Source organism: Apteryx mantelli, chromosome 1, assembly GCF_036417845.1.
Source record: "Apteryx mantelli isolate bAptMan1 chromosome 1, bAptMan1.hap1, whole genome shotgun sequence".
In the NCBI taxonomy this organism is placed as follows: domain Eukaryota; kingdom Metazoa; phylum Chordata; class Aves; order Apterygiformes; family Apterygidae; genus Apteryx; species Apteryx mantelli.
In genome coordinates this window covers 128,343,346-128,355,672 of record NC_089978.1, presented here as the reverse complement: position 1 = coordinate 128,355,672, position 12,327 = coordinate 128,343,346, and the positions used below count along the sequence as shown (strand labels likewise).

General features: G+C 41.0%; 1 protein-coding gene across 6 annotated transcripts; it reads right to left on the bottom strand.

Moving 5' to 3' along the window:
- Positions 1 to 144: 144 nt before the first annotated feature.
- SLC35A5 (solute carrier family 35 member A5) lies at positions 145 to 12,207 on the bottom strand. 6 transcript variants are annotated; one of them, XM_067301729.1, is made up of 8 exons: positions 12,133 to 12,207; positions 10,729 to 10,881; positions 9,797 to 9,895; positions 7,978 to 8,111; positions 4,846 to 4,913; positions 3,742 to 4,133; positions 3,338 to 3,606; positions 145 to 2,144 (listed from the first exon to the last, which is right to left on the bottom strand). In XM_067301729.1, exons 2-8 carry the CDS (start codon positions 10,856 to 10,858, stop codon positions 2,076 to 2,078), a joined length of 1,161 nt encoding a protein of 386 aa, XP_067157830.1. In that variant the 5' UTR covers positions 10,859 to 10,881; positions 12,133 to 12,207; the 3' UTR covers positions 145 to 2,075. The 6 variants fall into 6 exon arrangements, with proteins under 6 accessions (XP_067157830.1, XP_067157797.1, XP_067157821.1 ...); XM_067301696.1 differs by having other exon boundaries at positions 3,338 to 4,133; XM_067301720.1 differs by having other exon boundaries at positions 3,338 to 4,133; positions 12,188 to 12,205.
- Positions 12,208 to 12,327: the final 120 nt, after the last annotated feature.

Below are 12,327 nucleotides of genomic sequence, written 5' to 3'. Positions count from 1 at the left end.
CACCTGCACCCTCTTGCTCATGCTCCAGAAGTTGTAGGACATCAGAGTGGCTACATGATATTTGTTTTCATATAGTGGTCCCAGTGCAAGGAACTCTCTACACATAGCCTTTTTAAAAGCAAAAAAGAGCCTATGGTGCCCTCAAACTGTATAATATACTTCTATTTTATTCAGGTTCTTTCAAAGTTATGACAAATAAGTTGCATGTAAAACTCAGCATTTGCTACAAAGACATTTCATATTTCAATTTCCCAGACACTGGGAGACAGGCACACAACAGTGTCACACTGAAAATTTGAGGAGAGCTAGTGGCTAAAGTCAGTGAAATCTGTTCTTCTTTCAGTCACATCAAAGAAAATCAGAAAGAAAAGGACTCCACAGGAGCCAGTACAGTTACACCAATGAAAAATTCTGAAGACAGAATTAAGACCATTCAGACCAAACTTGCACTCCAAAGATCTGCCTGTTTGGAGGATCAATGTATCCCTAACCCAAATTATCTGATTTATTATACATTCTCAAGTGAAAGTTTGATGAGATGGATTCAGAGGGAATCTTACTCAACTACAGTTATCTGAATCTGAATTGCCAAAATGCCATGAAACAGTCAATTTGCCTCATTATTTATAAAGTTACTAATAACATCTTAATTATTAAAAAAGGAAAAGACTTACTGGAATGTTTACACATTTGAAGTTGCTGCAAAAACATTCATCAATCCTCGTATCACTCCTGCAAGGTGGGGAACAGTTTTATCACCTCTGCTTTATTAACCAAGTAATTCATACAGGAAGTTGCAGTGACTCAGGATGCTTGACCAAAGCTGTGGAAGACATGGGGTTAGAACCCAGGAATCCTGGTGTTGTTCAAGTAATATTGCTTCAGTCAAATCTAATGTACTTTTCACTGCTCCCACACACCATTTGCTTCTTCCATTATTGCTAGAATGTAGACTGGCCAAGTAATTCTACAGTTTCTAACTACTTTCACTGCTGTGATCTCTTATAATAGCCATAATTCTAAAATATATTTTTCAAGCAGCATTCACAGTCCAGGTTGGTTAGATCACATTTTCATTTGATTACAATCAAGTCTATTTAAAAAAAAAAAAGTTGGATCTTAACCTGATTTTTTTTTTTTTTTAAATAAAAGTTTAAAACTCTGTATTTACAGACAGTGTAAAGTATACTTCCAATGGACTTCTCGATAATAAAAAAAAACTTTTCTAGCAGCGAAGTACAAAGAAAATCGCTGGTATACATTGAGGGGCAAACCGCAACTCCAGAGAGAGCAAGAATGAAACTGTTTCACTTGAGAAACTATAAGAATCAGGTGTGGACTTGAAGCCTGCATATCTAAACATTAGGAAAGCTCTTCTTCCAGTTTGCAATGTCAGGCACACTAGCAAACAAACAAATCCCAACTGTAATTAGGCATCCTATCTCATAAGGCTCTTAAGTTCTGTAAATCATTCAATAAGAAATTAATTCTGAAATCACCTCTCAATAAAACCAAAGACATGCATAAGATGCCACCTGGCTCAAAGTCCTGGAAATATGTGCTTATATAATGCTTCTCTTCTGAAAGCATTGCGCAAGTGCTAGGGGGGCATTTCATGGAACTGAAGGGTTTTCAGGAGGAGGCTCTCTCATTTTGGTCATGAGTGTATTTTGTCCATACAGAGTCATGAAGCATGGAGGGCTTGGCTGCCAGCCATCCAAAGGTGATGGAATCTTGCCTTCAGGACTGCCCTCCACAACACCACATATATCACCAAGACCGTCAAGTCCAGGGTTCAAGCCTCCTTTTTTTTTTTTTTGCACCAGTTTTAAACCCTGTTTATTTCAGTGTGGTTTTAGCTCCTCATTTAAAACACTGATGGAAAGAGGAAATACAGCTCTTCATACATATGGCTTAAGTAAGAGTTTGAATGTTTTCCTCATCCATCTCTGATATCCAGCCCACAAATATTCTCCATTGCTCTGCAAGTGGGGAAAAACGACCTCTCTCTATATTAAATAAACATTAACGTTCTCTCAGTATGAGTAATAGCGCTCCTCTGAGCCAACTCCATGCTAGAGTGAATCTTCATCTGTATCAATGTCACTGCTTGGTTTGTTCAGTCTCTCAAATTCTTCTCCATCCTACAGGAATCAGAAGCAGAAAAAAACCAACATGAACAAATGTTATCTTGTTATAAATACAAAAAAAAAAGTTAAGAAGGAGACAGAAAAAGCAGTTTGTTTTGAAGGAGTCTCTTCTATAAAAATCACAGTCTTGTAATTTAAACCTTTTACAAGTATGTTAAAATCTTTCTCTAGGATATAAAGGAGATGCTTTTAATGAGCGGGTATTTGTAATGCTTTTTAGTAACTCTCTCCCTGAAACAGCTTGTAGCCCATTCCTTCATCAGAAAACCTGCTCACATAGTGCTATTTGTTTTTATCATGGCTGCTGAATTGTAAGTGTTAAAATATACAATGCCTGGTATACCAAAAATATATGACTACATGTTATTTATTGCTTGTTAAACACCACCCTGAAAGGGGACCATATGATATTGCCAGGAAACATCTCTTCTTTTCCAAGCTAAAAGTTTCCTAGAATTAAATGAAGACAGCACTCTCTGCTGGTTGCAAAATGTGTTTACAAAGTACATATGTACATGCAGATACACACACAAACACACACACTAACCACTTCCCTCTCAGATTGACTTCTCAGCTCAGTTGAAAGAGATGCCTAATAGCAAGCCCACTCTACCATGTTCTAGTTGTCTAGATTACTGTTTAAAGAAGGGCAAAAAACATACAAGTATCTGGAGGAAATGTCTCATAAGAAAAATCATGTTAAAAATCTGTATAAACATTACCTTTTTGCCTTCACATATCTTTGAATGTTAGGGTAGAAAGAATTTTAACATCAAATTTATTAATTTCTTCATGATGTGCGCTCAGCTACACATAGATTTATCAGTTCTACTTCAGTATAATTAGTTCCCAGACATCACTTCCAATTCTTGGATGCCCAGCGCCAGTAGACTATTTTCATGATAAATGTTTCAGGAGAGGATTTGTACCAAGCTGAAGTTGCACACAAATTGTCTAAAGTCACAGCAAGAAAACCGGGCTTAATAAGTCTCATGAATGGAAAAAGTGGAATATGCAAAGCAAAAACCTATCAATTTAAAAGATGTAATCTAATATTGAGGAATTTTGGTATTTGAGTTGAGGGACGAGTCCGGTCACATGCACAATGAATTCTCCAAGCATTCCATAGCGTAAACAGAGGTGAAACAAAAGAGAAACCAGAGAAGACAAGTACTGAAAAGCCTTACCCCGCTTGACCTCTCCCATGTGTCTCCTTTGAAGAGTTTGCCCCTTTCCCGCAGAGTGGCATATTCCAGGCCTCGAGGTTTACTGGCGTTATAGATGAATATGGAGAGAAGCACTATAGGAGCTTCCAAAAAGAACTCTAGAGAAGGCCTGAAGTCAAAGATGACGAAAGAGACCGCGGTGATGATCACAGTGGTGACCTGAGCAGTCATAACATGGAACATGTTGTCTCGGAACTTCAAGATGAAGGCTACGGACAGCCCCAAGAAAGCTGTGACAAATATAAGAGCCACTGAGAAGACGTTGTGCCCATAAAAGAAACCACAACTCCCTATTTGCCTCCGGTCCTTAGCCTGCAGCCCCAGCATCAGCCCATTGAACATCACCCCAAAGGCATACAGCTTACTGTTCTGCACGAAGATGCTTTCAGCAAGCTGATCCCCATCTTTCAAGATCTTTTCATTGTAGATGTTAGCCAAAGCAGAAATGAAACACTGCACTAGGATAAGCAGATGGCCCAGACTCAGGCGGAGAGGTTTCAATGCTCCTGCCATGGTAGAGGTGACATTCCATTGAAAGCTGGGAAGGAAGCTTGATGCTACACAGTTGCCCTTTTCCAGGCATGTTTCCTCAGGTTCATCATAGAGAAGGCAGTGGTTAGATGGGCTAAAAAACGTGTTGTGATGGAATCCGTGTGCAGCTAAGCTGTGCTGATGGCCTCCAGTCCCTAGAGTCAGGGCAACGATGGACAGGAATAAAATCACCAGAGACGCCCATTGTACCCAAGAGAGTTGTCGCCTGGAGTAGACAAAACAGCCACCACATTGGCAGAAATTAAATGACAGAAAAACAAGCCCTATAAAACACATAAAAGACACCATGCCACAGATAACAAGAAGGAAACAAGCACAGAAAAGTCTTGGCTTTTCAGAATCAACAGTAAAATGCCAAAAGGCAGTGTGCTTTCCCCTAGGTTAAGGGGGCTCCAGCCTAGCAAATACAGGGGCACAAGAGGGAGAATTCTGTGCAGATAATTTAAGGAAAGTTTCAAGATCATGTCAGTTCTAGACACTGACTGCCCAACAACTAAAAGCAACTGCGGTCTCCAAGGAAACAGAGGTCTGATGGATAAAAAGAAGTCACAGACTGTCATACAATTTACATTCAATTCAGAATTGCAACAAAGTAATAGTGCTAACCATGAAACATGAGATTTAATGCACAAATGAAGGTACCCAAACCCAAATCTTAATTTTGACCATCTAGTAATTATATAATTATAATTTCAGTTGTTTTCCATTACAGGTAACTGAATTTGGAGAGATGTAGGGGCTCCTAATAAGATATTATTTCCAGCACTTTCATACACAGAGCAAAGCCATCTCTCCAAGCTGGTACAGCCACAAGAAAACAGAATTACTCTTCTTGTCACAGAGAAAAATCCAGCATAACTTCTTCAACCAGGCTAGGAAGATAAAATTTGACATTTACTTTAATAAGTACTACTTACTTTAGCACTATTCTGAAGAGGAGAGCTGTTGTTATAATGACAAAATTTGAGAAGAGTACAGCCATTGCCTATAAAGAGAAGAAGGGGAACAAAGTTACACTCCAGACATAGTGTGATCATCAAAAGCCCACCTGCACAGAAGGTTCACCATTCTGCCAGGAGTCAAAGGGAAAAGGTTCATAATGGTACTGAACTTTCTTCCTTACCTGAGTAGTAAAAAATATGCATGTTCCTAAATCATGTTGAAGCCCAATTTCAATATCTCAAAGTACAGAGCCTAAGTTTCTCCATAGCGGGAAAAGCTGTACAAATATGTGAGAAAACCAATCCAGCTGAAAGCTAACTTAACAAAAAAGAAAATGTTTTAATTTTCTGTCAAAGCAGTTCCCCAGCCCAGCTGCAAAAGCAGCTGTGCCAACACAAAGGAGGAAGTTGCACTAAAATGAAAACATGAATCAAAGAACAGGAGAGGGTGAGGCTGCTTCTGGCAGCAGTGCCAGCTTACAGCATTCATGATATCCCAGATTCAGATGAGGCACTTGCAGAAAATAATCTTCTTGTATGTCAGGTGCCTTTGCTCTACCATTTATTAAAGATAACGAAATGCTCAGCTTGAATTTTCAAGACTGCAGCTGTACTCAAAATTCACCTATTTCAAAGTACAAATGAAGACAACTCTAAAGCTCCTGTCTAATTTGGGAATAAGCATATAATAATGATACTGCCATAACCCACTGTCATGATCCCAAGCTGCAAATGCCTTGTGGCAGGATTGTCTTTTCAATTTCTTTGTATTAGCCACTGTCTACCAGGATGCTGGCCCAAGGCAGGCTCTTTTAGGCACTGCAGTTATTAAAAATCAGAATCTACCAGCATCAATGGGAAAAAGGTTTTGGGTTTGGGGGTTTTTTTTGCCCCCCCCCCCAAACTGTGTTTTATTCAGGATCGCCCCATGTAGTCAGTACTGAGGAATGACAATTACAACAATCTAGGTACCTGAAGTCTTTCCTCCACTTCAACCTTAGAGTGAGATCACTTTCTCAGGCAATTTTACACAAAAGCATTCATGGATTCAGAAGTCGAAAACACAGAATTTATGTCGAACTCTCTCATCTACATTTTACATTCCCAATTCTGCAAAAGGAGAGCTTTTTTAATTTCCAGAGATAAAACAGAGGCTCTTTTTCTATTACATTAGTTCCATTCTATTCCAACATACTATCTGCTGAGTAGTGTCATGGAGCAGCATGACACAGGTTTCTCAAGTAAACTGAAGATTGACACGAGACATCCACCTAAGAGATCATGGCTTAAGTTTCTTCTTGTGAGATTAAGACTCAATTAAAAATTCACATTAGGTGAACATTTTGGAAAAAGAATAATATTGAATAAATTGTGAACCTGGAACTGTCAGAAACCATTCTGGAAGAAATAGGTTTGACCTAAAATTGACGCACAAATGGTCTTTGTATACTTTGTTTGTTTCACAGTAAAAGCCCAGGTCAACACCTTTGGTAACATAGTATAATCAAAGTCTACAGCAGGATAGTTACAAGACATTCATTTTGAGTTGTGCTGTTCTCTGAGGCCTCCAGAAGCAAGACGGACAGTAGGAACTAAAAACAGATTTACCAAAGATCACCATGCCACTAACCTACATATCACAAAGCCTCTAAAGATAAAATCTTATCAATAAGAAACATTAAGCTTCAAGAAACAAAAAAAAACTCACCAAAGCAACTCCATACTTTAGGCACCTGCTCACCTAAGTACTACTTAGTCCCAAACCTACTTAGTTTTAAAGTCACATGAAACCAGGTTCAGTGAGGCATGGCCATCCTCTTTCAAGCATCTAGCCTCCACCTTTTCACTTTCAGCTTATTGTACCTTGTGAAAATATTCAACCTTACAGGTACTTAGATATGTGATTTATTATTTATGTCTGTTTTACCATGATAATGATAAAATTTCAGCAAATCCTCACAAAGCATATCCAGATAGAGTTAAAAAACACCAGATTTCTAAAGAGGAACCTTAAAGCACATGTTCTGAGGGGAGAGACACAAGTGTGTGTGTGTGTGTACGCATGTGTGCGTGCATGTGTAAAACATACAAACTGTGCTTTTCATAAAAGATCACTTTAACCAAGCCAAATCAAATTGCTTTAAGAAAGCAATTGTGTTGACGTGGTCTTTCAGACATCAAACTTTGCTAATATTACAGACATTATAGCTGAACTTCCTTCCCAAAGCAACAAAAACACTGTGCATGTTATTTTAAGATGTCAAGATTGTTGATTTTAATTAGATTTTTCCAGCCACCTTCTATTCCAGACTCTGTTCTGTCCCTGCCAGAAATGTGCACCTAGAAGGACAATATTTTAAAGAGAAAGCCTGAAAGAGTGTGAACAGAAACATTTATATTAATCTGCAATGCTAAACAGGGGTAGCCACAGTATTTTATAGTGAACACTAACCATCTGTGTCCATTTAACTTCAAACAGAAGTTAAAGAATCCCAGTACTAAAAACAGAAAGCACAAATATTGTATTATTTCCTAAGCATATGTAAAATCATCCAAAAGGCTGAATGTAGCTAAAGAAAGTATCAATTAAGTTCCATGTTTAAAGGTAACTAATAAACAAATGTAAAAATTAGGAGTCAAACATTTCCTCCCCTCCTCACTCCCTGTTAGGCTCACTTACCCTGGGGGTTTTCTTTGGAATTAGTGAAGAAAGAAAACAAGTCATCACATGAAGTTACATAGAGACATTAGTGATAGCTGCACAGAAAATTACAACTTGAATACCAGCAAGATGGGCAAATGCATTGGAAGAGAAATACAGTGTCAAAGAAACCAAAGGGAAAGCACCAAAAACCTCCCTAGTGCTTAAGCAATTCAGCCTATTTCTCAATCACTTAGGATTGAGAAATACCAGAGAGATCCTCCCCTATTGAGAGTTGTAAAATGGAGATCAGTGGGCAGGAGAATGGAAAGGGCTAGCGGGTCAGATAACAGATCATTCATTTACCTACAAATCTTGTCTTGCCTATGTTACAACTGTAGATCGTCTAAGAGCAATGTTATCACTCAGACACTGGAAGATACTTTATTCAGTACATGTATACTTACAGGCTGGAGGTAGGACAGGACGTAGAAGACAATCAAGTTATCCAAAAAGTAAAGAAAGGCAGGAATTGACCATTTCATGGAATTACAAAAATTCTTCCACGAAAGACATTCAAAGTGATGATCCAAACAATCCTCTGAAAAGAAGAAATATCAGTAAGAAAGACACCCCTCTTATCACCAAAAGCCTGTTCCAACCCCCTCATAACAGAGCACATATCACTGTTCTGTTTTAAGAACGCTGTTGGACTGAAAAAGCCCAGGTACCGCAGGCTTCTGGCAACATGCAGGACAGATCCAAGACAGAACATACAGCTAGAGCAGCAAGTCAGTCTCTATGGGCATTCACCCCCTTGCTTCAGCAGAAAAAACACCAAGGAACTTTCTACCCCCATCAGAGTATTTGTTCACTGGGAACAAAAATGAGGTTATCAATCACTCTTTAAGGGCCAGAAAGCACCTCAAAGTGTCCATGCAATAGATCATTACTAGGTGACTTTCTGACAATCATCAATCATGTCTAGATCTGAAACAAAGACCCAGACTACAGACCTGTTCATATAGTACCCAAAGGGCAGTCAGTAATGTTAGAGACACAAAAATAAACCAGAAGTCAGTATTTATATCACACAGCACACAATCTAGGTCAAAAGAAAACATATGCCAAGAAAGCACAAAGAAAGGACAAGGCACAAAGAATGACATTTGCTTAAGTATTTAGGACACATAACTTAAAAGGAAGATTGTGTTAAACTTTAGACTATGCTAGAGTCGGTGACAAAAGACCTTTGTTAGCACAGACTTAAGACTACACAATGTTATCTAATACTCTCTGGAATGCAGAGATATTGAGTTAAGCAAAACTCAGATGTCTGGACCACCCCCCCCCCCGAAAAAAAAAAAAAGGAAAAATAAAAAGATTTAAGAAAATGTGGAGTCAGCAGTAGCCAATACTGTAAACCGTATTCACTCTCTTAGGTGTATCTGTACTAAATGGTAGAGGTAAAAGTTTCATTAGCTTGCCAGAGTCATGACTGTTACATGGAGAAGTGGATGCAGCTAGCACTTCAATTTAAGATGAAATGACAAAGTCTGCAGTGCCTGACACTCCCTTCCAATTTAAACATATGTCCTCTACTGTTCTCAAACACTGTGAAGTTAACTTCTCATCCTTTTTACATCAGGACAGAAGTTGTAGAAGTGTGGAGGTAGCAGGGACCTGCAATAGAAAGCCAGTAGCTAATGAAGCCTGACACTGCTTTTGCTGAATAGAGGGCAGTCCCAAGATTTGTCTTCACAACAAAGTTACATTGAATTGTAACAGTCAAGAGTTGCTCCTTACCCAAATCCTACTACACAAACAAAGCCTCTTCACTGGAAGGTGGTGGTATTTTTGAAGAGAAGTGGCCAAGATATCAGAAGATAAAGGCCTTGAGTTAGAACATTTTATAAGCTTCTGTCCAGTCCTTCTGCAAAGATGTCTTTGAGGTGATTCATGTTATCCTAGCCTAAGCCTGCGTTAACTCCAAAAATGTTAGACTGCATCTTTGCTACACTTCCTGATTTAGCTTACTTGTCCCCATTTCGGCTATCATACAAACAATTCAGGAGCTCCTGAATTTACAGCATAAATTATAAATTGTTTTTTTCTTTTTAATTTAGTTATAAATCTGCATGGAAGACACAATCCCAGCAAACATTACTAGCAGAACCTACTGCAGACTACCACATGTGAATCTGTCATAGAAGAAAAGTATTTGAAGTACAACAAATCTTAAAGTCACATGAAATCATCTGAATGATTTTACACATAGGTACTTACCTTTTTTCTTAACCCATAGTGCCAATACCACACACAGCACCAATTTTACTACTTCAGAACATATGTTCACTGTTGTAGGAAGGTAATCATATTTGTTATCTGTGGGATTCAGTAAATTGTAATGAATACACAATCAGATTCTGCCTCTTGTATGCACAGTTAAAGCAAGAAACCATTTTAACCCCTGCAGCCATACATTTATCCACTTTCCATAAACACAAAAGGCCCTGTGTCAGCACTTTCATTATAAATACCCCATCTTTGATGATGAACAACCTCCTGAACAATCTCCTTTCTGGGCTGAAGTTTTTCATTGCTTGGTCTCAGTTTACAGTAGAATTCTTTGGAAGAACCCAAGAGCACTGTAGTTTTAAAAGATTAAAAAAGCCAGTGCTTTTCCCCAAAATAGCAATATGTTATTTTTTCTCCATAAGGAAAAGACTTTCAAGATGACCAAGCCTTCTTTTAGGATTTTTTTTTTTTATTTATTAGCATTTAAGAACCACTTCAAACACATATTGCTAATACTTTCTGAATGAAGAAGCAGTAACATTAGACAGTTACTGCATCCACACTATTACACCACTTTCTCCTAAACCTGTTGTGAAACAAATACATCAGTCAAGATATGCACAGCTGATAGTGCTTACACAATAATTTGGTCTTTGTAAACCAGCTATAAGGTAACCCATTGCCTGATGTTTTAAGTGTGGATCTCCACATGGACCATGCATGCACCTTGCAACTTCAAGGTAGACCCAGTGACTATACAGACATTTTCAATTATAGAAAAGTCTCTCTCAAATTATATAACAGAACGTTTATGCTAAGAACTCCACAGGTAGAGAATTAGGTTCTGGGGTATCTGTTTTATCCTGAATATCAACTCTTTTTTATCTGAGATACATTGTATGTTCATTGTTCAACAACACCTTCATTAGCAGAATACTTCATCAGGAGGATTCGGCTTGAGCCCAGTGCTATAAACACCCCTCCTAGCAGAAAGGTATGGATGGTTGTCTTGGAGCAAAATACAGATCGACTACGGCACTTGGTCTCCATTCTGCTGTCTTGCTGTCAATGCCCTTTGAACGACAAAAGGAAAACACGCTAGAAACAGTACTTTCAGAAACTGATAAGACAAGGTCAAATGCACTTATTTTATTGCATTTTATCTTATATAAAGATATATACTTTGCAAACCATGATTTCATTCTAGTTATTTTAAGGGAAAAGAAATATGCTATGAGGACCAGCAAATGAGGATAACTAGCATATACACAGTGACTCAGAAGGTGGCACAAAAAACCCAAAGTTTGTTGAAGGAGGACATCTGTGGAATACTGACTAGCTAATAGGATTAAATAACCACATTTTTATTTTTCTTTAATAACTTGTATCTTTAGAAAGCATGCATGTTCCTAATTTCAGGAAAAAAAGTTTTTGCAGCTGTGGAGTAAAAGCACCACTACACGAGACTATCTGCAGTTTAGTTAGCTCCAGATTTTGTCCAGGTAGTGGAAGAAGGTAAGTTTTCAGAGGCGGAAGCCTCAAGTTGTACACGTACTACTTATTCATCACTGCCCGAAACCGTTAGGCGGCAGAGAGGTGCGCAAGACGCACCACCGGGGCCCCGGCTCGGTGGGGAGGGGGCGCTGGGCCGCCTCGGGCGGGACGTCCGTTAACGGCCGCCGCGACAGCTGTGGCGCAGTTCCACCCTGCGGGGGCCGGGGGGAGGGGGAGGGGGGCGCTTCCCACCCGGCCCCGAGGGACGGCTCCGTGTCCCGGAGCGCTCCGGTAGATGGAAGCTGGACACACACACACCCAGGAGGGGTGCCCGAAGGGGCAAACTGGGGCTGATAAAGACGCCCGGCGCTCCCCCATCCCGCAGAAACGGCCACCTCGCCTCGCTTACCCCGACCTGTCACGCTCCTGCCTCAGAGGGATGCGGGGCTGCAGCAAGTGCTCAGGCTCTGAGGCCGCGGCCGAGGCGGAGCGGGGCGAGCCGGGCTGGGAGGCGGCGCCGGGGCACCTGGGCTGGGCGCTCCCCAGCCAACGCCTCACCCCCTCAGCCCCCGGGCCTGCTATGCGCTCCCAGGGGAAGCAGCAATCCCCTCCTCTGCCTACGCCTCCCCCCCGCACCAGGGGTTAAGTCCGCCCCCCGCGGGCTGCCCGGCCAAGCACGGCAGCCACAGGGGCACCCCCGGGAGGCCGCGATAGCGCGCGTCGCTTTGCCCCAGCTGCTCCGCGCAGTGCCCATCACCTGGGGCTCCAGCCTTGCCGGCAGGCCCGCAAAAACACGGCTGCGAGCTCAGCGCATTATGCAAAGCCCCCACCTCCTCCCCGCCGCGCCGCTCTCCAGGGCCGCTCCCGCAGGCCGCCCGGCCTCACCTGGCGGGGCCGCGCGCCCGCATACTCTGACAACCAGCCCCTCCCCTCCTGGCCACCCCGCCCACGTGTCTGTGGCGTCACAAGGAGCGCGCAGAGACCCCACCCGCCCCCTCAGTCACGTGATCATCCCCGCCTGCTGC

Bases quoted from the DNA above. Each gene is read 5' to 3' on its own strand.
- SLC35A5 (XM_067301696.1), bottom strand. From the start codon at position 10,858: ATGGAGACCAAGTGCCGTAGTCGATCTGTATTTTGCTCCAAGACAACC. The intron at 8,112-9,796 runs GTAAGTACCTAT...TCTTCTTTTCAG, and splicing joins ACTATGGGTTAAGAAAAAAG to AGGATTGTTTGGATCATCAC. The intron at 4,134-4,845 runs GTAAGTAGTACT...TGTCTACTCCAG, and splicing joins CTCTTCAGAATAGTGCTAAA to GCGACAACTCTCTTGGGTAC.